A 27806-nucleotide genomic window follows, 5' to 3' on the forward strand; every position below is an offset into this window, starting at 1 on the left:
AAGATGAGTAGTCTGGTACTTCAAACAGGTAGGGGGCCACCAAGGTAGGTACTCAGCTGGAAAGTACTTTAAAGTAAATCTATTACTTGACATTAACATAGGTTCTTCCTTTTCAGGGGTTTAAGGCAGTCCATATTCATGCAATCTTGCCATTAGCACGCACTCATGCCAGGCCAGGGTTGAGGTGCTTAGCGGCCTGCATAACTGCCTGGAATTAGAGAAACTAATATTAGTATAAGGCATTTCATCACAACAATGTTTGGGAGGAAGTGAGTGTGAGTGTCTGCTTACCGCGTGAGCTACGTCCAGCAGCACAGAGGAGGAGACTGAAGTGAAGCAGAGGCAGCCCAGTGAGCTGGCTTTCTTTGTTTCCTCTGCTGCACACACGCAGGCTGATCAAGCAGGTAGACAGGTAGGTAACGCCCTTCCCAGAACGAAGCCCAGCGGGGGGTGGGGCCTGCTCTGGGTGCCTCTGCCTCCCTTCCACTGCTTCTCTGTACTGTAAAGCTCACCATTTGCGGTTCGTTATCGAAACTCCACAACCTATTGAGAGGTGGGTTTTTTTTATTATGAATTACTTATTGCCAAATTCAAGATTGCATCCAAAGTGATGTCCCATTTGATAAAAAAAAAAAAGAGTTTATCTTTTTGAATTGAAAGTGAACATAATAGCTGTTTAAAACTCACTGAATGCTAAAAGCGTATTAAACTTCTTTTCAGGAAGCGTTCTTTAGGTTTGAATATACTTTATTGACAGAAGGATGGCAGCAGGAGAGCAGCAAACAGCATGACATATATAACTGTGAGGTCTAAGGCAAGCAGCATACTAACAACCTAGGAAATAAGAACAAGCGACTATATAATAACCTATGCAGGAGCATAACTTTTGGAATGGATTCTGCACTCAGGTAATTTCCCACAGACCCACAAACACATGGAGCTATATGTAGGCCTATATCGTGGGCATAAATTTATCACTGCGGGCCATGACCCGAGACCCCCAAACAAACATACCCCCCAAAACACGCAAATGCTCAGAATCCAATGCCAACAGCCAACCAACGGTGAAAATGGTAGAGCTCTGCTGAAAATTTGCGAATTGCTAGGGAGCAGTAGGCAACTAGATATAACCGTAACTGTAATAATAATTCCTAATAACTATTGATAGTGCCTCACCCCGGTCTAGACCATTATATCCTACCAATAAAATGTTTTTAATAGTAGTTTTTTAATAGTAAAAATAACGTGCCAAACCACAGGTTCGCCCTAAGCTCAGTGTGCTCTAACCTAAAGGGACACCCCAGCAACCACCTTGCTTTGCGGAATAAAATTAAATGGAGCGCAGCAGAAAGGCAGCATAACAACAGCAAAGCATAAGAGAATAAGCAGCAGAAGCCAATCAGTCAATCAATCCCACTCGGCTGCATCGATCACTCCTGGGCAGCTTGATTATCTATTAGCTGCTGAGCGTGTAGAATCTCCGGTTTGCAGAATCTGATTTAGCGTACGTATGCCGCCGACGACCATCGGCCCAGGGATTTAATAGTTGCTGAGAGCACCAGAAGTGGCTGCGCCGATCCTGTGAGAGTGCGGCGTGTAGAGGGTAGGCGACAGGGTGCCATGGCATTGGTCCGAAGGTTCATTAGTCCGAAGGTTCATTAGTCCGAATATATTAAGAATACTATGCCTAACTCTAACCCTAACCCTAACCTCAGTAATCTTAACTAAATTCGGACAAATGAACCTTCGGACTAATGAACCTTCGGATCTATGGGCAGTCCCCGGCGACAGCTCGCAACTCCGGCAGAGCTCTCTGTTTTTTCCTCAGAGCACTCTGAGGGAGTTAAAAACATGCTGCAGGGTTGAGATACACCTAGCGGGTGACAATGACGCGAAATCAATCGTAAGAAAATCATCCAGGAAATGTAGCACAAATAGGAGTTTGTACGTATTATAGAGAATCCAGCATAACGCTTCTGACAACGTGTCAAGAATCGTAGGACTGCTGCACCACCCGAAAGTCAGTTTGACCACAAAGTATAACTTGGATCGCCACCTAATACCGAAAAGATGCCACTGCGAGGGGTGGAGTGTCAACGGTATCCAATTTAGCCAACCAAGCCCCTGGCCCGGCCGTTTTAATCATCTGGATGGCATGGTCAACTGAAGCGTAAAAAAGAAAGAACGACGCCAACTATTGAGCAGCAGCTTGCGGCAAAAATGACTAGCTACTGGGCAGGTGTACCTATGTATTGTGGGTAGGGGGGCGGGACACGCAGGTCCCGTCCCCGCGAGCGGCGCGCACACTCCTGAACGCCTCCCGAACTGGTCTTCGTCTGCGGTCCTTCGCTGATTTTTTTCTAATGGGGCTTGATGCCAAAAGCGTAATAAGCATATTTGTATTAAAACAATCTCATAACAATATCAATGATCGCTTAAATGTGGTTCACCAGCATCTATTATGTGTCTTGCCCGGACCTTTTTGACCGGCGGACCGGATCGAGGTAGGAAGTAAAATAGCTAGTTCTTCTCCATAATAAAAACGTACCGTAAATTCTCTTATAGAAACCTGGGCTTTTATTTGTCTCAAGAGTAGCAGGCACCAGGCTTTTATTGAAAGGAGGCATGTATTAGAGATTAGGCCTATATCCTTATTTTTCAAAAAGATCAGAATGAATAAATCAATATTTTGTGTCAGTTTGAACCAAGTAAAATGTACGCATTGTACGGGGTTCATTTATTGAAACCAAGTACTGTATTAAATGCACAGTACACTTACAGGTGGGCATTGGTCATTTTAACGACAGCTGCAAATAACAAAAATATGTATTGTTATTTCCCACTCAATAACATTATTACAGCTTTAGCTAACATTAACAACACATGAACAGTGCAAATTAAGCAGATGTGACTTAATAAGAACACATTCCAATGTCAAAGCAAAACATCAATGCAGGCAGACAGACAGAAGGAGGAGAGGGAGAGATGAGGAGGAGAAAAATTGACAGAGAACGTTGTATTTCAATCACTCACTTGGCTTCACAATTACACAAAGGAAGTCTAGTAAAAACCCCTGCTGTAGCCCTGGCAGACCTAGACTACGCAGATGACATCTGCCTGGTGTCTGACCGTGTGGAGCAGGCCCAGGAACACCTGAACATAGTGGAGGTGGAATGTGCTAAGGTTGGCCTCAGACTGAATGCAAAGAAGACTGAGGTAATCACCTATAACATCCACATGGACCATCCGCCGATTACAACATCAGATGGCAACGCTCTGCGAGAGCTCAATGACTTAAAATTAGGGATGTTGGCGGTTAACCGGTTTCTCAAATACAGCAGCGGCATGAGAAACAGCGATGCTCAATCACAAGCCGCGAGTCGCGAAACGTGTCACGCTGTGAGCTTGTAGATCTGCCATTTTCATCTCGGAAGAGTTTTCTCTGCAGCGAGTCAACAGACTCATACACAACAGGACTCGTCGTCATGTTGATGGTTCTCAATAAAAATGCTCAGCCTAGGCTAGAGCTTGTTTGTTAGAAAGGCAGTATAGGCACCTCCGCCGACCACTTGTTGAAACGCTCAGAGTACGATGCTTGTTGTTTATTGATGATTAAGCCTAGAACAATTTATCTTTATTGTTAAATGCAGCTTTTTTGTTTGTCTTTCAAAGGAGCATAACTAAATGTCTACCATTTGTCTACCAACGTTAATTCTGTGTACTTACATATACAATTTTGGGTTGAATAAAATAAAAATGAAAATAATAATAATTAAAAAACGTTAATTAACCGGTTAATGCTGACGGCTAACCGGTTACTGAATTAACCGTTAGTGACATCCCTACTTCAAATACTTAGGTTCCTGGATGAATTCCACAGAACAGGACCTTAAGGTCAGGAAGGCACTAGCGTGGAGGGCCCTGAACGGTAGGTCAAGAGTGTGGCGCTCGAATCTCCCCTGACACATAAAGCTGAGCCTATCCACGCCACTGTGGAGTCTGTCCTCCTGTATGGCTGCGAAAGCCGGGGTGGAACTCTGGATATCCCCTTGAGGTGTCTTCACTACGAACAAACGTGGTGTTGGACATGCAGACTGGATGACTCCGGTCCCTCTCCACTCTTTCTCAGTGTCAGTCTTAAGTCATACTCTGTCACCTACACCTAAGGCAGGAAGCGGCTTTGCTGAATGCTTCCTGTTGTAGGTGCTTTCATACGTCTGCTTGGCTCTGGCATCGTTCTGCCTTACCACAGATAGATTAGGCCAAGCTGGCTTCAGCTGGTGGTTGAGCTTGGGAACCGTTGTTCTCAGTCTCCTTCCCATCAGGAGTCTAGCTGGACACTCAGTGGCTCAGTGGCTGTGTCTCTGTAAGTTATTAGAGCAAGCTGAGGATCCGTTTGCTTCAGGATGCTTTTGGTTGTCTGAACAGCTCGCTCAGCCATCCCTTTCGCTTGTGGATAGTAAGGACTTGATGTTGTATGTTTGATGTCATATTTAGATGTCCAGTCCTTGAACTGTACTGAGCTGAAATAAGAGGCATTATCACTCACAATCTCTTCTGGTAAGCCGAAACGTGTGAATATGCTCATCAGCTTGTTTATCATAGCTTCACTGGTTGTTCTGGTGAGACTTAGTATCTCTAGCCACCTTGAATAGTAGTCTATAACTACTAGGTAGTTCTTTCCCTTGAACTCACACAAATGTCTGTGGAATCACAATATGGTTCGCTCTTTTTAGCAGCCCATTCTGTTCACTCAAGCTACATCTCTTCCTGAAATACTCTTAAGGCGGGTCTGGCCACATCCCTCTCGTATTTTGGCCAGCCTGTCTTGATATGTTGTTTGACAAGCTGCAGGGACTCATCTTTCCCTGTCTCTGTCTTTATTCTTTCAATCACCATCTTGTGTCTCTCATACTCTTCGGTAGCGTCCACATAGGCCTGGACGTCCTCACACAGTCCAGTGTCGTCCTCCTTGGACTGAGGATGCCTATAGCATGTCGGGCACAATCATGTCTTTACCAGGGATGTACTCAGCGATTAGGTTGAACTTCATGAGACAGATAAGAAGTCGCTGACAGCAAAGGGGGGTCTTATCCTGGTCTCTGTGGTTGATAAGGGTCACCAGTGGTTTATGGTCTGTCAACAGCCTGTAGCTCTCCAGACCACACTGATAAAGATAGAATGTCTTTGAAGCCCATACACTAGCGAGACACTCTTTTTCGATCTGAGCGTAATTCTTCTCTGAATCATATAGTGTACGGGAGCAATACACTACAGGTTTTAGTGTGCCTCCATGTTCCTGCAACAGCACTCCTACTATGCCATAACTAGATGCATCAGCAGCAGAATACAGGTGCTGAGCATCAGAGCCGTTTACAGGTATAGGCGATATAGGCGGCCGCCTAGGGTGCCCATCTCGAGGGGGCGCTGAAATTAGGGATTATTATTTCATTGTTTTGTTCTTCCATTGTCTTGTTTTGTTCTTCCATTTCGGCACCCCCTCTAAATGACCGTCCGTCGGAGTACCCCTACCTCGCAATTGGGCCCCCTTTCTCTATCGCACTGCCTCTGTCAACTATTTCCTGTTATATTAACCGGGGTAAAATGTTGCACATTGGGAAGTAAACAGGGACACTTTATTGTGAAGGACAACAGGAAGAGAAGACAGATTGTATGGCTTCTATGTTCAGAGGTACAGTATGTTAGTTGTTGTTGACGTGTGAGAGAGCATGGAGCCGCGCACATTTCAAAACCTTTTGTATCAATTAAAATATGCCACAGATACTTTCAAACAGGCAGCGATGGACAAGCAAGCAAGGCGTGACGGTGGACATTGGATAATAGATGCACCAGTGAGGAAACTATACAGTTATCAACATATCACGGATACTTTCTTTCTGGAAGTGGAACAAGCTGTATCTGTGAGTACCGAATGTTAGAGAGGACTCTTTCTCTAGCCATCATTGGCCTCGTTGTATCCATCATCGTCATTCTCCTCCACCAAACCGAGCGATTTATAGACTTGCTCAGCCTCCGGTCCCATAGTGTAGATCAGCGTGCATACTTGGACCTCCGTAGCGATCCTGTACCGGGCGAAACGTTGTTTCCAATAGGCTTACGTCACATATACCTATAACTTACTCACAAAATGACTTAAATAACATAGGTTGTCAAGTAATTCAGTAAGCAAGCTTTACCAGCCCATCATAGGCACTGTGTTATACAGTCACTAGTCATTAGCCATGTTTCCATAAACTTATTCAAATTAGGGAAGCGAATGATCAGAAATGCGTATTAAGACAAAGCGAATTTAGCCTGTTTCCATTTGCGGGTGTCATTCGAATTAGCGACGGTCGCATGGGTTGACAGAGTGCTCATCCTGCAAGTTTCAGCGTCCTCTTGAAGGTGGCTGATCTGCAAGCTCACAGCGCGGTGCGGAGACGCAGATGCGAGCTGCTGTGAGCTTGTAGATCGGCCACTTTTGTCGCGCAACACTGTGTGATGAGGAAGGGTTAGCCACGGATGGCTTGACTCCGGGAGGTGAAAACGGGAGGAATTTACACACGGTCCATGTCACTCCGTGTCTAACAAACAACTGGTTTGTTTTGTGGGCTAACGCTATACAATGGACGTTAAGCAGCAGGGGAAAGTGTTAAGTTGGCGGACGATATGGACCCAGAACGTCATAATGTATTCGCATTTATTGTCTGACCCGTTTTCATTCACAAATGCGCATTTAATTCATTCGATAAAACCTCAAAATCCACCTCCTCCAAGCGGATACATTTTTTTGCGGATAATGAAAGTTTATTCGCATTTTTAAGTGTTTCCATAAAAAGATTTTGCGAATAAGCCGTAAATGCACATTAAGAGGCTTTATGGAAACGCCACTATTGTCATCCTCTGACTCCTCATGTTATCAAGTTCACATGGTAGCCGCATCGCAGCTGTGAGGTTGTAGATCTTCTATTCTCAAATAGCCTAGGTATAAAAATAGGGCTAAAGGTATAGCCTACTATGTTTTATAATATATTAATTTATATCTGCAAAGTAGTAACTCAAGTAAAAGTACAATATTTGGATCCAAGGTGTAGTGTAGTAGAAGTAAAAGTATTGGAAATAGCAAGTAAAGTAGGCTACAAATACCTCAAAATTGTACTGGGGTACAGTACTTACAGTAAGTAAATGTACTTACACTTTCTGTTCTTATGACAGCGACTGTAAGTGTGGTTTTGAGGACAACTGCTTTGAATTACTATTATTGTAAAAGAATAATGTAACCACATGGAGGCGCTAAGCACTCCTTTACATGTATATGACAACGCCACTCTCAATTTCAGGGTGAGATACCCGGATGTTAAGGTAAATATTCAGTTTGAACAATAAAGGTTGGCTTCAAATGCAAAAAATACACTTTATTAACATTTCTGGAGAATAGTACAAAGTATCAACATTTGCAATTAAAATCTACTGTATAGAACGATCAATAAGACAGGTAAAAACACTGGACCAAATAACTAGGCCTACTGCAGTGACCACCTTGCCCCATGAAAGCGAAATTAAGCACTGCAACAAAACACAGCAAACCCAAATCATAAGTGAAGCCAAGTGCACTTGGCATTTAAAGGAACACTGCAAATATCACTGAACTGCACTCAAAGCAATAAACACACATAAATGGGGCAGAACTCAATTAAGTGCCAATCTGCAATAAAACCAGTAAGTTACTACTGTCTTTTGAATGTAGACTATATAACCAGTCAATAGGACAAAGTCATAGACACTTTTACGCCACTTGGGGCATCACTGTACTACAATACAAAACAAACTTAAGTAGCAGCATAGACTATACCAAAATAAAGGGTTAAAAGAACAGCGGCTTGACTAGGGATGGAGCCCGAAAACCGGGTCCATTACAAACCCGGTTCTTTATTTATCAATAAGCTTTTGGCTTGTCGAGCCTGTTATCGGGTAAGCGTCACGTCATGGAACGCTATAGCGGCCGGGCCGGGAGGTACATTGCGTCATTGATAGTTGTGTGCTTTAGTGCATGCGTGCCGTGGAACAACGGTGGAACACGTGAAACACTAAAACGTTTATTTACCTTTGAAAAGACAAGGGGAGCATTGCTAAATGCAATGGGCTATATTCAGCACGGTTGTTACATCATGCGCGGGAGGGAACACTTCGACAATGCAGACGGAGCCAGGCACTTGTCCATAGTGCATCACTAGCTCTGGTCCATCGCGTCTCCTCCCGGAGACGCTCTAACAGACCCGTCGGCAAATGGCTAGACCCGAGTATCTCAGCCCCTCCGAGCGCTCAACATCAGTCAAATAAACAAAACTGTTTCACTACTCACCAAACCAAAGGTAGTTTTGCGCTGTTGAAAGTCTATTCTCCGCGGTGGTGAACCCCTCAGCACCCTTGATAAATGGATTTTTATAGTGTGTTTCTCTTTTAATCATTTGCATGTTGATCAAGTTGATGATTTATATATAAGCAACTACATGTTAACTTAAACCTAACATGAAGTCCAAAATCCTTCGTTAGCAACTGAGTTAAGGTATTTACTATGTGGGGGTGTTTAGATAGATAGCTCTGACAGGACTTGTTCTCTGGATGTGAATATCTTTTGTCCTGAGGTGTCGCTTTTGTCCCTTACTATGTTATACGAATGCTGGCTGGGGTGGCCTCAGATTTTCTTGGAATAAACTAATGGAAGGAACACTTTTTATCCTCCTGAGATCTGGCCTTGCGTCTATTCCTTTTCTAATAATTTTTGTAATATAAAGGTTTAATTTCATAGCTGAGTCATTCCACGAAACCGGTACGATTTGGACATTTTTTTCGGGAGTAGAGGTGACAAAAAGGCTATTTTTAACCTATGGCCTCATTGAAACCCAGCAGTGGTGGAAAAAGCACTCACATTTTGTAACTAAGTAAAAGTACTCAGTATGTGTGAACAGAACACACCATTCCACACGTTTCCATACGTATATATAGGTATATATAAAAAATAAGAAAAAAGTTTTGAAAATAGCAGATCTACAACCTTACATTTCTCACTTGTCAAAGAGCCTAAGTATGCTTCTGAAGCATGTTTATAATGATATATCTAACTAGTAACTCAAGTTCCCAGATAAACTATTGAATGTAGTACTTTCCACCACTGAACAGGCACCAATTAAATTAAAAGGATGCAAATTAAACAATTATTTGCCTAGGATATTTTCAAAATAAGGGATGAATAAACTTTCAAAAATATGTGACATCATAGGTTGGCTATTCGTTTATTTTTATTATTTTTACTATTATTAAATATACAGTCCTTTTGCTTATTTTATATACAGTACTTTAGCTTGTTTTATGGTCATAGAATATTTAGCAGTTTTTCTAATGCTCAGAGGCAGGGACGGATTAACCCCGCGAGGGCCCCTTGAACGACATTTTTTTTTTTTTTTTTTTTTAGGGCTCCGAATATTTGCCAAGAGGGGATGGAGTATTTCTACTCTGCCTAGTAAGAGGAGCCTGGTTTACGAGGCTGAGTAATTAGCATCACCTGTTTTCTAATAACACCTTGAGTCTTTGTATCCGAAATAACCCCTGTAGATTCAATGTATTGATAGTTGTTTGCTGTAGACATATGGCTAGTAAGGAGGCGACACCCTGGAGAGGAAGTGTTTCTTTTTGTTCCCTCTAGTCGACACGGGGAACAGAGAGAACATGAAATCCCGGGACCTCTTACAAGAATTATTCCATAGGACTGCAATATCAATTGAGTTATCCCTACAAGGTCTCTTAAAGTATTTAGATTGACTCTGAGAAGTAAGATGATAATTTGGCTTTCACTATAGGAAAACCACTTTTGCAATATAAATTTGACATTCTAGTCTCATGCGAAGAATTATTGGTTCACCTAAGGTTTATTTTCATTGATTTTATTTATATCATGACGTATTGTTTATTGTACACATTTATGCTTGTATTGTGTTAGGATATGTTTAGAACAGAGTTAAATTGTTACAATTCTATTTTGTTTGTTGTTTATTTGCCAACTTTTTACTACGTTGTAAGTTCGACGTGAGTTGTGCACAAAATTGTAGATTACCTTATAGCCAACTTGACATCAGTTGTGCAATATGCCTGATTTTAAGTTTTAATATTATGAAATCAAAAATGTTTGAGCGTGGATACTAAGTCTACATCTCAACTATTAATTACTGTATATTACTGGGGTAGGATCCCCTTTTTCAAAACCAGACTGGGGTAGGATCCCCTTTTTCAAAACCAGACTGGGGTAGGATCCCCTTTTTCAAAACCAGACTCGGGTAGGATTCCCCTTCTTTTAAAACCAGATTTATTTATTTATTAAGAGTATATGTTTTGTCTAAATAGATGCGGAGATGGGCCTACCGGTTTATTTAGGATGTCCTGTCATGTATAGTCTTGTCGTGTTTTAAATGTTTGTGTGTACATATATGTGTAAGTCTGTCTGTCTGTCTGTCTGTCTGTCTGTCTGTCTGTCTGTCTGTCTGTCTGTCTGTCTGTGAGAGAGTGAAGGATGAAAAATGGAGAGAGAAAGTGGAAATTAAGAGAGAGAGAGAGAGAGAGAGACAGACAGACATAGTCTTATCCCTGACGCGTTGACTTAACTCAAAAAAAGTACAGAAACTCATTGCCTCAAAAAAACTGAGTTAACGTACAATCAGTAATGATGAGCTAGAGAAACTCGTTCATTCTGAGTAAGCAGTACGATTAACTTGTTCATTCTGAGTAAGCAGTACTTGTTTATTTTGGGTGTGCATTACACAACCTATTTATTCTGAGTAAGCAGTCCTAGGTTATTCTGAGTGTGCACTACACAACTCGTTAATTCTGCGTAAGCAGTACTAGGTTCTTTTGAGTGTCCAGCACTACAAAACGTGGTTATTCTGAGTAAGCAGTACTAGATTCTTTTGAGTGTGCAGCACTACAAATGTGGTTATTCTGAGTAAGCATTACTAGGTTATTTTGAATGTGTAGCACTACAAAATGTGCTTATTCTGAGTAAGCTGTATGTGTTGCAGTGCTATAAACATGGTTATTCTGAGTAAGCAGTACTTAAAACATATATGTAGCCTAAATCCCTTAATTAAATGTATTTTCCTGAAAATTATATAACAAATGCAATTCTTAAATGTCCTTGAATTTAGAATTCTACTATACAATTACAACACTTTATAACATGCATGTGCAAAACAATAATCCAAAAACAAAACAATGCATTGAGGACACTTCAACTAAAGTTTATTTTCAAATGTCATGTTCACCAGGCAGAACCTCTTCCATATTTTAGCATTTGTGTAATCTTTCTTAAGGTAATGACCCACTTCTTCATACTACAGTCACACAAAAGTAGATGTACAAGCTCAAAGGGCATAAAAAGCAGCATTACAAGGTTAAACCAACATATTATATAGACAGAGCTGTGTTGAACAACACATTAGCAAGAGATTACCATTTAGCTTTCAACTTTTTTATAAATACCCAACTTAAAATGTAGTAATATAAAGCTGACCTAATTGTTCAGCCGCAATTGTTTTAATAAATAAAATCACATCCCGTCTCAAAACAGTTGAGGTACTTTACATGTTTGTATAGATCTTTTTTTTTTTAGAGCTCATAAGTTTCAGTGTGAGGGCTTTATTCCCCAATCCCAGCATTACCTTATGAATGCATGTCCATTTCCCATGCATTTTGGGTAATCCAATTGCAGTACATGTGTACAAGGCCAAATAAAAGAGAAAATCCTGAGGCAAGTCTCTAATATCCACGATGACTATATCCCCTCCAGTTCGATGGCAGTGGAAATGAGCTCTAGGTGCAGTTTGGACCCTTTTGAAGAGCATCGTCAATAGTCAGCACACCAACTGTAAACAGTTAGTAGGTCCTCAGCTCTGTGTTCCAGCTCTCATAAAGGCACGATCTCCCAGAAGTCTCTGATTAACATCCACTGAGAACTTGGGTGTATACACGTCAAAGGACTCTGGCCATTGTCCTCTTCTTGGCATTTGTGGTGTCCCTTCAATGTGCGATGCGGTGGTCCCTGTTGTGGCTGCAACTCTCAGCAATAACCATCGGTCCATTTTGATGTCCTAAGAGAAAGGAGAATTTTGTGAAATTATGTCCATGTTTAGTTTTTACATAGACCTATGTGAAACAATGAAAGCAAAGGAAGCAAAGGAGGAATTTGAATTAAGTGGGAATTCAATTGGTGGGTTTTGACTTCGGGGGGCGGTTTTAAATGCAGCTTTTACTCTAAATGAATTGTTCAATGTGTAAACATTGTGTATTGATTGATTGACTGATTATTTTAATGACAAAAATGGAGAACAGTACAAGTATAGTCAATACACTTGAAATGTAGTACAGTACAAGTAGAAACACCCTGCCTAAAAGGAACATCTCAAAAGGTGTGGGTGAGAATACCTGTAACTGCTCTGGGAGATGGACAGAGCAGAAGGGTCAACTGAGTCTGAGCTGGCCTGGGAGACCTAAGAAAGAGAGACACAAGTTGAGCCAACCATGAAAAACACATATCACATAGCTTTTATCTCAAGCAATATCTAGACATTACGCACTTTAAGTCTTTACTCTGATAGCTCCTCTGCTATTATATTTCCCTCTACACTAGAAATACTGCTCAAAGAAATGAAGGGAACAAAATGTTCCCTTAATTTATTTACATTTATTTGAGTATAGTTAACTGTAGTACTGCTCAAAGAAAGCTCAAAGAATGAAGGGAACATTTTGTTCCCTTCATTTCTTTGAGCAGTGGTACTTTGCTGAAATTTGCCCATCTTCAAATGTGGAGAAAGCCATGTAAACCAGGCTGAATTTAGCAGCCACTGTTTTTAAGGAATATAGCAAACTGTATCAAAGAAAGCAACCACACAACTAGCTGAATTACAACACATCAAAACAATTTGATCAAGGATAAAATGTGTACTCACCAAATCAGTGAACAGAGCATAGAAATAGTCCAAAAGCTGACAGAAAACAGAGTAGGTCTTCTGTTTGAGTGCTTTTCTTCCTCATTCAAAAGGGGCTGCTTTCAAATTTCAACTGACAACAAGTCCCGCCCCTGGACTGATCTGCACATGTGTGAATGATGAAAAAAAGCACTGAACGTAGTTTTTCTAAGTTAACTCAAGTCTTTCGACTCCAAAGTACTAGTAACTTAGTTTAAATGAGTTTTAACATCAGGAACTTATTTTTTCTAATAAACACAACTCAAAACAATCAAATAGGTCCGTTTTTTGGACCAAAAGTACTATTAACTTAGTTTAAGTGATTAGGAATAACATGCTGATGAAAACTAAGTTAAGTGTACTCCATATTTTTGCCTAAGCAGAATTATCCAGCATGTTTGGTTTTACAGTGTACTGTTTGTTGGGTTGTATTTGAGGGGAGTGAGAATGTGAAGAGAGAGACAGAATGTAAAGACAGAGGGTGTAAAGAGAATGTGAAAAGAAAGTGAAGATGGAAAATAAGAGAGAAAGAGAATGTGAAGGGAGACAGAGAATGTGGAGAGAACGTGAAAAGAAAGTGAAGATGGAAAATAAGAGAGAAAGAGAATGTGAAGGGAGACAGAGAATGTGGAGAGAACGTGAAGAGAAAGTGAAGATGGAAAATAAGAGAGAGAGAGAGAGTCTTACTGTTTGTTACGTTCTATTTGAGGAAAAACTTTGGGCCTAATTTTTCAGGTTTGGCGGGGACGCCCGTTACAAGCTGTTTACAGGTCATTGGTGAATTATTTTCATTTTGTTTATTTTGAACTATTTTATTTTTACTATTTCCACGAATTTAAATTTGTGTTACTTATCTCCTGAGTTTCACGATGATGTGTGTTGTGTTGTGACTAATGACTAACGATTAACTACTAATTACTAACTGAACTTGATAAAATGGGGAAAGAATTTTACTTTGCAAATAATTATGTTCTTCCAGGTACATCTTTTTCATATTGGGAGTTTAGGAATGAATTATCTTTGTGTTACTTATTGATTAAAGTCCAAATGATTTTTGCGCATTCTTTTCAGTATTTGACACTTTCTCCTTGAAAATTGAATGTTGCTATTGGACCATTGTTATGTGTTGTGTGGTTTTTATAAATGTCAACAATGTACGTAGTTTGGGACCTCCACATTTAATTCAGTTTCCCAAACAAAAAGTTTCCTCTGTTCATATGATTTTTTTGAATGTTTTAGATGCTCTGGGGCAATAACACAATCTCCTTCCCCCCATTTCTCCAGAGTCATAAAAAGAGACCACTGAGTTTTTAAAGTGTCCACATGTTCGTAATGTCAATACTTATTCTATTTAATTCTTTTTATTGTTTTACTTTTATTTTTGATAACTTGAGCCAACCTAGTTCTGATGTGCAACTTTATTATATTAACTGTTATAAACCCTTCTTGAATCATTGTTATACCTGGCCTATAGCTCTCCTGACACATGGACCAAGCCATGTGTCAAAAGGGGGGAAATGGGTGTTGTTGCCTGTCATATTTATTTTCAATGACTTTATTGACAGCTCGTTGCCTGTCATATTTATTTTCAATGACTTTATTGACATCGCCTGTCATATTCATTTTCAATGACTTTATTGATACCTTCAGTATTTTTCCCAGTGTAAATGTAACCACTATTAAGTTCCAAGAGATTTGATTTTAGACACGACAAAACTCTTAAAATATTATATATTTTGGCTCATTCTGGTACAAAGTAAACAACAGTTGGCATCACATCTCCCCGGGGAGAATATACATCAACCCTCCTGTCAAGCAACAGGCTATCGCTTCAACTGCCAGAAATAAACTGGTCAAGAACTGGTAAAACTGATTTACCAATCTAAAAGGGTATGTGTGTACCGGATCTAATACTCTGAAAAGATCTATGCTGACCGTTCGATCAAAGGTATGCTGTTGTAGCATCTTCGGTGCTGTTGTAGTACTAGTAAAATAAAAATATAACGTTTTGTCATGGAAGAATTCAAATCTACTGTAATATTATTAGAACATTATCTTTTAGATTATTGTCATGAAGGGGGTCTTAGAGATGTCATGTTTTCTCAAAAGCCTTGAAGATACAGTCCTTTTTGAAAAAATTGAAGACATGAACTGTATTTATAACCTACCAACCTGATGAGTTGGACTCCCTCTCTGCAAATTGCATATGTACGTAAGCAACATACAAATGCTTAAAAAGAAAAAAAGGGGGGAGTTGATAAATGGATTTTTATAGTGTGTTTCTCTTTTAATCATTTGCATGTTGATCAAGTTGATGATTTATATATAAGCAACTACATGTTAACTTAAACCTAACATGAAGTCCAAAATCCTTCGTTAGCAAGGGGGTGTGGGGGTGTTTAGATAGATAGCTCTGACAGGACTTGTTCTCTGAATGTGAATATCTTTTGTCCTGAGGTGTCGCTTTTGTCCCTTGGGGAGGGACTTGTATCTGACTGCAATGTTATACGAATGCTGGCTGGGGTGGCCTCAGATTTTCTTGGAATAAACTAATGGAAGGAACACTTTTTATCCTCCTGAGATCTGGCCTTGCGTCTATTCCTTTTCTAATAATGTTTGTAATATAAAGGTTTAATTTCATAGCTATCAACCCTACCCACTGCAAAATACACTATTTTTGGCATAAAATAAAGTGCATCCAACTCGACCGCCGCTTATTTCCGGGTTGTGAACCATTGTATCTGCGAAGATCTGCGGTGGCCGCTAGGTGGCTCGAGGTGGGTGCGTTTTATTTCATGACAAAAATAATGTATTTTACAGAGTAGGTGGGGTGCTGAGGGGTTCACCACCGCAGAGAATAGACTTTCAACAGCGCAAAACTACCTTTGGTTTGGTGAGTAGTGAAACAGTTTTGTTTATTTTGACTGATGTTGAGCGCTCGGAGGGGCTGAGATACTCGGGTCTATTCATTTGCCGACGGGTCTTTCAGAGTGTCTCCGGGAGGAGACGCGATGGACCAGAGCTAGTGCATCACATAATACCCAAGTGCAATCAATAACTTTGAATGTCTGTGACGCGTGATTTGGAATTGCACACGCGTTCTGGGCAAACCCCGCCCATGGAAGCTTTTGATTGGCTGAACTGGCGCTAGGGAGCGCTCCTTTTTGGTCGCTTGGACCGCACGGAGGTGCGAGGTGGGCGTTTATCGTGGGCTTTAAATATAACGATTGCATTCACCACGGCTTCGTAACTCGCGCGGCCGGCGCCCTGGCCCGCTCTTCGCGGGCACTCGCGCCTGCGGCGCTCGGGCGCGAAGAGCAGGACCAAGGTCCGCTGGCCTTCGCGCCGCTTGCAATTTATTTATTTATTTATTTATTTGTTTATTTGACAGGGACAGTACTCATTGATCGACATGTCAGTTTTCACTTCTATGTAAATGAGCCAGAGATAGCCATAGGCTAATTTTCATCTGTAGTCCCTGAGCAGGCTGTACAAAAGTAGTAAAAGGCTATCTATACAAAACATACAATACATACAATACCGTACAGTACAAAACAATACAGTAAAACATTTAGGGGACATAACCATGGCAAGTTGAGTGACTCCAGTGACTGATGGAGCAGATAATAATAATAATAATTACAGCAGGATGAGTGACTCCAATGACAGATGGAGCTGATAGCCACTCATGATCGCAAGCTTGACCCGCTTCAAGCCACCTCCCACGGTTGAAGCCGACAATAGTAAAATAGTAGTAAATGGTAATAGAAAATAGTAATTAGTAAATAGTAAGTAAAATAGTAAATTGAAAAAAGGGGACCAATACTAGCCACCCATGAGTAACTCCAGTGACAGCTGGAAAAGATAATTACTCATGATTACAAATCTGACCCGATTTAAGCCACCTCTTAAGGTTATACTTGAAGGTCAGATAGTTGGAGGACTGTCTTACTTCAGTCGGGAGACTGTTCCATAGATTGGAGGCTCTAACAGAGAGAACTGTGTTACCAAACACGCTCTGCCTGGATGGTACCTCACAGTCCCCTCTGGTAGTAGCCCTTGTTGTTCTGCCACCACTTTCACAACGTTTTATGAACTGTTTCAGTGGTGGAGGTGCAAGCCCATTGAGAACCTTGAACACAAGACAGCAATCCATAAAATGCCTAAAGCTTTCAAAATTAAATAAATTATATTTTTGTACTATATGGCAATGGTGGTAACGGTTGGGCTTTTGATCGAGTGTTTTTAATGTCTGTTTGTACAGTATAGTGACTCAATAGGTTTCATGGTTGTTATATTGGTCTGAGACCAGGTTGTGAAGCAGTCATTGTGTGCATGAAGAGTTTAGCTGCATCTGTTGTGAGATATGGTCTTATGTGTCTGAAATTATTTAAGTTGAATTTGATTGTATTGGTTACCTTTTTGACATGTTTTATGAATGTTAAATGTGAGTCTAGTATGATTCCAAGATATTTAAATTCTGTAACTACCTGAATGCGGTTTCCTCTGACAACAATGTCAGGATCAGGTTCTGTGGAGTTGCGTGACAAAAACATGCAAACTGTTTTACTTGTGTTTAAATGTAAACAGGAGTTCCTCAGCCAGTCAGATACGTGGACCATGGCTGCATTCAATTTATCTGCAGCTAGTTGTTTGTTTTCAGCTTGTGCATAAAGAACTGTGTCATCGGCATACATTTGGATGTGGACAGTTGGACAGACGGAAGGCAGATCATTAACCGTTTAATCCCGAATTTTTCCCAGACATAAAAATATTCAAATATTGTGTCATTAGTAACCCTTTGAAATAATCAATCATATTTTTTTGAAATTTTCATGAAAAAGTAGGTGAAAAGGTGTGTTTTATGACCGGTCACAATTGTGACCGGTGGGATAATGTGTTGTATCAACCTTTTAATGAGTATACTATATAGTCAATATAGTTATCCTAGAAAGTGAAAATCTTACACCAAAGGCCATAACTACCTACCTACCACCATACTGCATCCCTCATTAAACTACCTACCAGTAAGACGCGTGAGGGTGAAAAGCGACCTCGCCCTAAAGGGCGAGGTCACACCATATATTGGTCATCTGGCCAGTGATATATATCGGACCAGTTACCCATATATAGAGACCCCTGGTACCCATAGATATTAACAGATATGGGCTTAATATTGATGACATCATCAATATTGATGATGTCATCAATATTGATAACATCATCAATAAAAGGGATTTGGTTCCCATGGCATCACAATGATCTCCATATCTCCATATATGGGCATGAAGGGATTTGGTTCCCCTGACATCACAGTGATGTCAGGAGTCAGCATGATGTCAGAGCCATATTGCATCCATCATCTAACTATCTAACTACCACCATAATGAGTCCCTCATCTACCTACTGTACATACCTACCTACCACCAAACTGCATCCATTATCTAACTACATACCTACCACCTTACAGCATCTATCACCTACCTACCTACCTACCTACCTACCTACCTACCTACCTACCTACCTACCTACCTACCTAACATACTGCATCCATCATCTAACTTCCTACCTACCACCTTACTGCATCCATCATCTAACTATGTACCTACCAACCACCACAGCAGTATGGTCTACCTACCTACCTACTACCATCATCCCTCATCTAACTAACAACAGTACCTTTCCATCAACATATTGCATCCCTCATCTACTACCTACCTACCACCATACAGTGTCCTTCATCTACTAACTACCAACCACCATACCGCATCCATCATCTAACTACCTACAGTACTTACCATCCACAATACTGCATCCCTCATCTTACTACTTACCTACCACCATCTGTGTGGCTGGTTCTACAGACAGGGATCTCCATATATGGGCATCAAAGGGATTGTATGTATGATGTCAGATGTCATAGACGTCATAGAACTTTCGCATAACAAATAACTGAGTATAAGCATGTTTGGGGTCTCACAGCATATACAGTACAGGGATCTCCATATATGGGTACCAGGGGTCTCCATATAGGTCCAATATACGTACATTACTGGTCAGATGGCCAAGACATGTTACCTGACTTTCGCCAGATGGTGGAAGCATTGCTTATGCATTGCTTTACCATCTGGGTTCACTTGCGGAGGAGGGGTTCCCTTCGGAATGTCCCTGGCCGGACCAATCAGCGGCAGCTATGGGCGGGCTCTGAGCGGCTCTGAGCCAATAGAGTCTGATTGCAGACCACGTGGAAACCCAGGAGGCGGATTCTGGGTGCAACGTCATGCAGACAGGCCAATATGAGTCGTTGGAGTTGGCACGGCCATATCCAATCACCTGCTTTAGAATTTAAAAAAATGGCCCGCCCCTTACATCGGTTGTGCTGGACCGAGTCCAGATGGTAGAAGCAGAGCGTTATGCAGGCATACGCAATGCTGCAAACCATCTGGCGAAAGTCAGGTTACAAGACATGGCGTGACCTCACCCTTCATGGCAAGGTCGCTTGTCGCCCTTAGGCGTTTTACTAGTAAGTCATCGTTCCACTCATCTACTTGCATAAATTCAGCACATGCATTCAACAGCCTGGCTTGCCCCTAATAACCTGTTTGCCCCTAATAGTCCATGTCATGACACATCACTATCACAATCACTGAGGACAGCATCTTTCTCACTTTGAGACACTGCAATGTTGCATGCCTTGTCTGGGAGCTAATTTTCATCCAACATACCAGTAAGACTCAATAATTGGGAGATAAGCGATAAGCGAGTTACGGCCTTTTTAGCGGGCTGCAGTGGCGGGGTCTGACGCAAGGTGGCGCTCTATGCACGGCTGTCTCCGCGCCGCCGAGGCGGACGCGTGGGTACCGGCCCCAACTCTCCCGTTCGCTCCTAGCCTGAGTTACGGCATTTTATGTGCGCTGCCGGCATTTTATCTGCACTGCAGTGGCGGGGGTCCTCCACTAGGGGTGCGACCACTTTTGCATCCAATCTGGAGCACCAGGAGTCGGTGGTCCCCGGGAATTCCCCAGTTAAAGTAAAAGAAAACAGCAGAAAGAGAATAATTTGCTATGTGTATTAGTATGCGTATAGCTACAGTAGTTGCTAATGTATTATCCCACCGGTCACTATTGTTGCCGTTGATATGTTTGTTCGTTTTATGACCACACTGAACACATTTGAGTAATTGCAAAGGCATACACCAATACTAGACATCTTAAAGAAGATGTGTACCAAAAATCATGGTCCTATCTTTATGTTAAGATACTTTACTAACATTTTCTTTTGGGGCTTTGATGCTTCCATCCTCTCCTCTTGATGCAGACAGGAAGTAAACAGCTCTGGTCATGTGACAATTTAAAGTTAACATATAACACTGCTCATATTTGATTGGGACCCTTTAACCTTTTCAATAATTGCTGGAAATGCATGAATAAATCATTCAATAACATTTTATAGCCTCATAAATGAAGAAAATAATTACGGTCACTATTGTGACCGGTGGGATTAAACGGTTATATACAAACTAAACAAGAGAGGGCCAAGTATCGATCCCTGAGGAACTCCAATGTTACAGTTAAAGGAGTGGCGACACCGGCCGAAAATTAACATTATGATACAGTAGGTCACGTGGTGTTTCTTCAAACAGTCTGAAAGGGAGGCGGGGCCGTATCAGTTAGTAGTGAATGTATACTTTGTCCGTCGTGCGGTGCCGCGCAATGTATACTTCGTCCGTCGTGCGGTGCCGCGCACAACGTGATGGCTTTGTTGTTAGCGTGTAGCCCTGCTAATGCTGCACCGCACGGCTATTTGCGAGCATAGATGTTTGCGAGAGCTATTGTGTGCACACACACACACACACACACGCGCTAAAGCACACACACACAGGCTACACACACACACAGAGTGTATGAGCCACGGAGCACGGACCTCAGTCCGGCCGGTGAGACAGCAGGACATGGCTTGCTCCGGTCGGTCTACTCTGGTGCTCCAGTCAGGTTAGGGAAAGAGACAGCAGGGTATGGCCGACAAAACCGTCTCATAGACAGGGAGAAGCGTGTTGACCCTCGTACACCTTTTTTGACACCTTTTTTGAAGAAGACATGTACTTTTTTATCGGTCTAACCATTGATTTTAGCGAATGCTATATAATTTTTACCCCTAGAACTGATAGTTTTAAAGTTGGTTTAGAAAGTCGGAAACACACCTCGGTCAGCTTTTTTTGGGGCAGTTTCAAAAGATAATGATATGGATACTCGACTCCGCGAGTCTCCGCCCCTCCCCCCATATTAGCCCAATCAAATTAATGTATTGCCGTTACTGTACAGAAAGTACTACTTTCAGTACAGTAACTACAATAAATTAATTTGATTGGGTAATTTAACATGGGGGTACATGACATCATTAAAAAAATTGGCTAATTTGATAGCCATAATTAGCTGTTTTGGCCGTGTCACGCCCCCTTTAAGATATGTTGACTGAGAGCAATGTCGTGGACAATAATCAAACGGCTCCGCCCAGAACTCATGTGCAATTCCAAATTAAGCATCTGCGACGAGTTTAAACAACTCCTACGTCGGCTGTTGCAGCAGCGCGACAACCGTTCTCTTCCACCCAAAGTATGTGGTGCTTAAAAATATGAATGATTCCATCGATAATAATCCGTTTGGGATACTCAAAATCCCTGCCACAGAGTAATATGTATCGCTCCGTGCGAATGAACCCGTGACGTCTTCTCAGTTTACCGAAAATAGCAGATCTACAAGATCATAACGCGGTGCGAGCAGACGCGGTGTGAGCTTGTTGATTGGGTATTTTGTTGTTGCTTGACACCGTCGTACTATGCGTTATAAATTACACTTTTAAAGAGACGGTACACATTTAGTTTCTTCAAATATTTTCCAAAAATAAAAAGGTTGACTTGCCTTCTGTCTGTTAAAGTACTGTATTTATAGTGCATATATAGATTGTTGTTGATAATGGAAAAAATAGATATGCATTTACTGTAAAAAAAAAAGAGACATGAAATGTTAGCCTATAGTTTATATTATACCTATACAATTTATAGTATAGTTTTAATTACAGTAGGCTATTATTATTAATTCATGAATAGTACTTTAAAACTATATATATCTATATATATATCTATATCTATATATATCTATATATACATATATATATATATATATATAGAATTGATAGTGCCTCATCATGTCTTTCCACAAAATAACAGAAAAAAGCTCAATAGTGGGCTCGATAAAAGCCCGGCTCGATAAGCATGATCGATAAGATGCTCATTATCAATAAAAATTAACGAGCTCCATCCCTGTACCGCGGCTTAACAGTAAAGCACAATCTCCAGACCCGTACGTCTCATACACAGGGACGGCTCTAGTTTGTGGCTTGTTGACACTTCTTTACTTCTGAGCTTTGTGCAAACACAAGTCACTGACAGCTCTGTCTTCTAGTCCTGAGCTCCAAAACGAATGTCATTAGGCCTATGCCACGAGCACAAACAGGGCAACACGCCGCCAGCAGCGTGAAGCAGGAACCATGCAGGCAACCTGGACAAACGCAGTCTCACTCTGCCTGTCCCAGGTGCCATTTTGAAAGGTGTGGTGCCATTGCACACACCACGTACCAATCCCACTGATTACTGTGGGACTGCCATTGCCCTCACCTGTCCCACTTATCACAATAATAATAATAGCCTCGCCAAACGTTTGGCTCACCAACCGCCTATAACAGAGAGGGCAATTATTTCAACATAAGATGCTGCATTCATTTCAAGTTCAGGAGAGTTTGGACAAGGCAATCTATCTATAAATGCGACAAATCTCTGTGAGTATGTATGTATGTATGTATGTATGTGCCCCGCGTATCTCGAGAACCGTTCGTCCCACCGGCTTCAGATTCGGCACGCGCGTTCCCCACCGCGGTGCGGAGTGCAGTGCCGGGCCTCGACCCGACCCGATGCGCGGTTTTCCCGAACCAGAGCGAAACATTCGGAATCTCCGTATGCGGAGAGGATTGTTGACATCAAGCTGTTTCTGAGGAAATCGGCGCAAGCACTGACTCATTGTGACATCACATCATAAAAGGCTCTGACATCACGTACGTCAACAAAAAATCTCTGTGAGTGTGTATGTATGTATGTAATCCGCGTATCTCGAGAACCGTTCGTTCCACCGGCTTCAAATTTGGCACGCGCGTTCCCCGTCGCAGCAGGGAGTGCAGTGCCCGGCCTCGACCCGACCCGATATGCGATTTTCCGGAACCAGTGCGAAAGGTTCGGATTCTCCGTATGCGCTGATGTCCGCTAGGCAATTACAGAACAACGGTATGATGGGTATTGCCTATATCTCTATATATGGGCATAAATGGAAACAGATAAATGGGGGTTTGCGTTAAAGGGTGGGGCATTCATTCCCTATTTACATAATTCCCGAGTAGGCCGGTCCCCGACTAGACGATTGGCCACCCGAAGGGCAGAGATCTCCATATATGGGCATAAAAGGGACACAGACAGACAGATACAGAGATCTCCATATATGGGCATAAAATGGACGCAGACAGACAGATATCTCCATATATGGGCATGATATCTTCATATATGGGCATAAATGGACACAGGCAAACAGATGGTCAAAACGGGTTCTATGGCTATGGCAACAGGTATAATGGGGTTTGCACCGCCGCAGCAGGTAGTGCAGTGCCCGGCCTTGACCCGACCCGATTTGCGATTTTTCGGAACCGGCACGGAAGGTTCGGATTCTCCGTATGCGCTGATGTCCGCTAGGCAATTACAGAACAACGGTATGATGGGTATTGCCTATATCTCTATATATGGGCATAAATAGAAACAGATAAATGGGGGTTTGCGTTAAAGGGTGGGGCATTCATTCCCTATTTACATAATTCCCGAGTAGGCCGGTCCCCGACTAGACGATTGGCCACCCGAAGGGCAGAGATCTCCATATATGGACAATTGGACATAAAAGGTACACAGACAGACAGATACAGAGATCTCTATATATGGGCATAAAATGGACGCAGACAGACAGATATCTCCATATAAGGGCATGATATCTTCATATATGGGCATATATTGACACAGGCAAACAGATGGTCAAAACGGGTCGCAAACAGACAGATATCTCCATATATGGACAAAGGCAAACAGATGGTCAAAACGGGTCCTATGGCTATGGCAACAGGTATAATGGGGTTTGCATTAAAGGGCGGGGCATTCATTCCCTATTTACATCGTTCCCGAGTTGGCCAGGTTGCCGACTAGACGCTCGGCCGCCCGAGTTCTCTTGAATTTGCCTTCAGGTATGGCATGGAAAGAGGACATTTGTATTTCTTTCACCATAGTAAAAACTGCATTCATGGTCTGGAGAGGGCTCCTTACAGACGGATAAAAGGGCAGGGGCTCAAGCCCCCTTTAATGTCTATGTGTGCACGTGCACATTTTTTCCCTGAAAAGTTAATCTTTTGGACAAAAGCAGAGATGTGTTTTATTTGCTTGTGTATTTATGTATGTATGTATGTATGTATGTATGTATGTTTCTTTGTCTATTTATTTATAAATAAGTGTGTGTGTGTGTGTGTGTGTGTGTGTGTGTGTGTGTGTGTGTGTGTGTGTGTGTGTGTGTGTGTGTGTGTGTGTGTGTAGCTATACTTACACAGTCACCCGCAGGGGACCTCTGCAGTGTGGGGACAAAATAGTTGGTCCCCACAACGGTTAGGGTTAGGGTTAGGGTTAGGGTTAGGGTTAGGGTTAGGTTTAGGGTTAGGGTAAGGCCACAGGACTTGCATAAAAATGAATGGAAGTCTATGTAATGTCCCCACAAGTGATGTAAATATATATATATTGTGTGTGTGTGTGTGTGTGTGTGTGTGTGTGTGTGTGTGTGTGTGTGTGTGTGTGTGTGTGTGTGTGTGTGTGTGTGTGTGTGTGTGTGTGTGTTTCTCTCCAGATGTGGAACAGGACCAGCCCAGTGTGGGTCCAGCTGTGTTCTGTGGGGTGGGGCTGACCCTGGGTCTGCTGGGGGTTGCCATGGGAACCTTCTTCCTCATCAAAGGAAATGAATGCAACTGAAAGATTCAAACATGGAGAGATACTGATGTTTGATGTGTTTATTTCAAACCCTGAGGAGTCTGCTACAGTCGAAATGTTGGTTTAAATGATAGATTATGCCTCGTGGCTGAAGAGTTGTGCTACGTCTTTCTTCGTATTAAACCATTATTCACCTGTGTGGTGAATAATGATGGATTGGTGTACCTCACCAACCTAGGTGTGCACTTCTCCCTTTGTGTTTTTCTGATGTGTTAATCAATTTTTTAAAACACAGTTCATTATCACATTATCATGAATTAACATGTTTTTTATCAGTTTCCCGAGTTAAAGTTATAAACAAACTATTGATCTGTTGAAACAATTTGTATTGTTTCAGTTGAACATAATAAAATCTTCTTTTACTTAATAAAACATTGGATGTTGTCATTGTGAAATGTGGTAGAATGAGATGACATGACATCATGCAAGATAAATGAAATAGATGCTCTCTTTTACAACAACCATTGCTTCTATGCTGGTAAACACTTAACACCCCCAAAGCCGCCCCCCCCCCCCCCCCCCCCCCCCCCCCCCCCCCCGACCCCCGAGTGATCAGCATGTCCCAGGGACGTATCAAAGCATTTGGGACACCTAGCCCTGACATTCAAAAGAGAAATAACGCACATCCTCCGTACTTCGGTGCCGAGCTATAACTGACAGTGCAGTAATATAGGAACAAGGAAGGTAGCCCGCACTCACTTTTAAGAAGCTCCAAGCTTTTTTTATTAACAAGCAGCAATGATATAAACGTTTCGACTGGTTACAGTCTTCTTCAGTATGACAGGAAACAGGAAACAATGTATTTTTATACACATTCAACACTGGTGATTATTAGCCCCACCTGGTGAGCTGGAGCGAATCAGTGATGCATGATTGATGATCATAGACATGATTCAGAATATAATTTAAAATTGATAGACATGATTCAAAATTACATGATTATTTCTTAACATTAAAAAAAAAGAAACAATATAAATGATTTTTTAAACACACACATGATTTTTTAAAGAAATACACATGATTTTTTAAGAATAGGTACACATTAAAATGTTCCATACATTTGTACTTCTTTTATAGAGATCTTCAAAAATCTTACAAAAGATCAAGGTATCAAAACTTAAAAATGTCAATACACTATTCGAGGAGGCACTATCATGCCCCAACCATTTTTCAGAACCTCTTCTTGAACATATCACCCAACTAGAAAAGAAAATTTCTAAGAAATTTTAAGTGTGCCTGCAGCTCGCTAAGTCTGTGCAACCTTGTGTAGCGGTTGGTGTTAGCATTAGCGTTAAATTTTTTAACATTAGCATTTTTTGCATAAGCTTTAACATTATGGTTCTTCATATGACACCACCCACATGTCTGTACGACAAACAGATCACGAGATATAGGCCTGCGGCGCTCGGGCGCGAAGAGCGGGCCAGGGCCGCGCGGCCGGCGGAGCGCCGCGCGAGTTACGAAGCCGTGGTGAATGTAATCGTTCTATTTATGCCCAGGCCGTAAGGCCTGGGCAAGCGCACGATAAACGCCATGATAATTTACTTACTTACAATAAGCAGATAAAACATCACAATAATAAGCCAGATAATGTGTCAGTATATCAACAGCAATTCAACAGTAGCAATAGCTATTCAACCACAGCAACAGCTTATTCACTTTACATTTCAATAGATCTCCTTGGAGACTGAGCATAGTGGTCCTGACTTATCACACCTTGGGTGAGAAAGACCTCTGATGGCCCATCAGGACACTTGTCCTATTGTTCCCTCCAGGTGTGAGATGTGTTGATGATTCTGCTGGGTTTCTATCTGCCTACTGCTCTAGGGACATTAGTCTCCCCTTCATGTTCAGTCCCGCTGGAAACATTGTGTCTAATTTGTCTATCCACCGTCTCTCCCGGAATCTCCTTTGACCCATTGTCCAATGTGGGTTATGTTCTAGCCCGGTCACAGAAAGGGCTTCTATCCCATGTGTCCTAAAATGTCGTACAATCACTAATGTGTTTTGTTTGTCATTATTAATATTTTACTTGTGTTGGATAACAACGTTTAGGGTTAGGGTTAGGGTTAGGGTTAAGGTTAGGGTTAGGGTTAGGGTTAGGTTTAGGGTTAGGGTAAGGCCACAGGACTTGCATAAAAATGAATGGAAGTCTATGTAATGTCCCCACAAGTGATGTAAATATATGTGTGTGTGTGTGTGTGTGTGTGTGTGTGTGTGTGTGTGTGTGTGTGTGTGTGTGTGTGTGTGTGTGTGTGTGTGTGTGTGTGTGTGTGTGTGTTTCTCTCCAGATGTGGAACAGGACCAGCCCAGTGTGGGTCCAGCTGTGTTCTGTGGGGTGGGGCTGACCCTGGGTCTGCTGGGGGTTGCCATGGGAACCTTCTTCCTCATCAAAGGAAATGAATGCAACTGAAAGATTCAAACATGGAGAGATACTGATGTTTGATGTGTTTATTTCAAACCCTGAGGAGTCTGCTACAGTCGAAATGTTGGTTTAAATGATAGATTATGCCTCGTGGCTGAAGAGTTGTGCTACGTCTTTCTTCGTATTAAACCATTATTCACCTGTGTGGTGAATAATGATGGATTGGTGTACCTCACCAACCTAGGTGTGCACTTCTCCCTTTGTGTTTTTCTGATGTGTTAATCAATTTTTTAAAACACAGTTCATTATCACA

General features: G+C 41.8%; 1 protein-coding gene across 1 annotated transcript in view; it reads left to right on the top strand.

The window, feature by feature from the left end:
- LOC308280925 (H-2 class II histocompatibility antigen, A-Q alpha chain-like) overlaps positions 1-27541 on the top strand; it is a gene marked incomplete at both ends in the record, with an annotated part of 48826 nt that extends 21285 nt beyond the window's left edge. Inside the window, one exon of the mRNA XM_080755227.1 lies at positions 27420-27541. Coding sequence (XP_080611353.1) covers positions 27420-27541 — 122 coding nt within the window. The remainder of the gene's footprint in view (positions 1-27419) is intronic.
- Positions 27542-27806: the final 265 nt, after the last annotated feature.

Source organism: Nannobrachium achirus (assembly GCF_963921795.1).
Source record: "Nannobrachium achirus genome assembly, contig: SCAFFOLD_261, whole genome shotgun sequence".
Lineage (NCBI taxonomy): Eukaryota > Metazoa > Chordata > Actinopteri > Myctophiformes > Myctophidae > Nannobrachium > Nannobrachium achirus.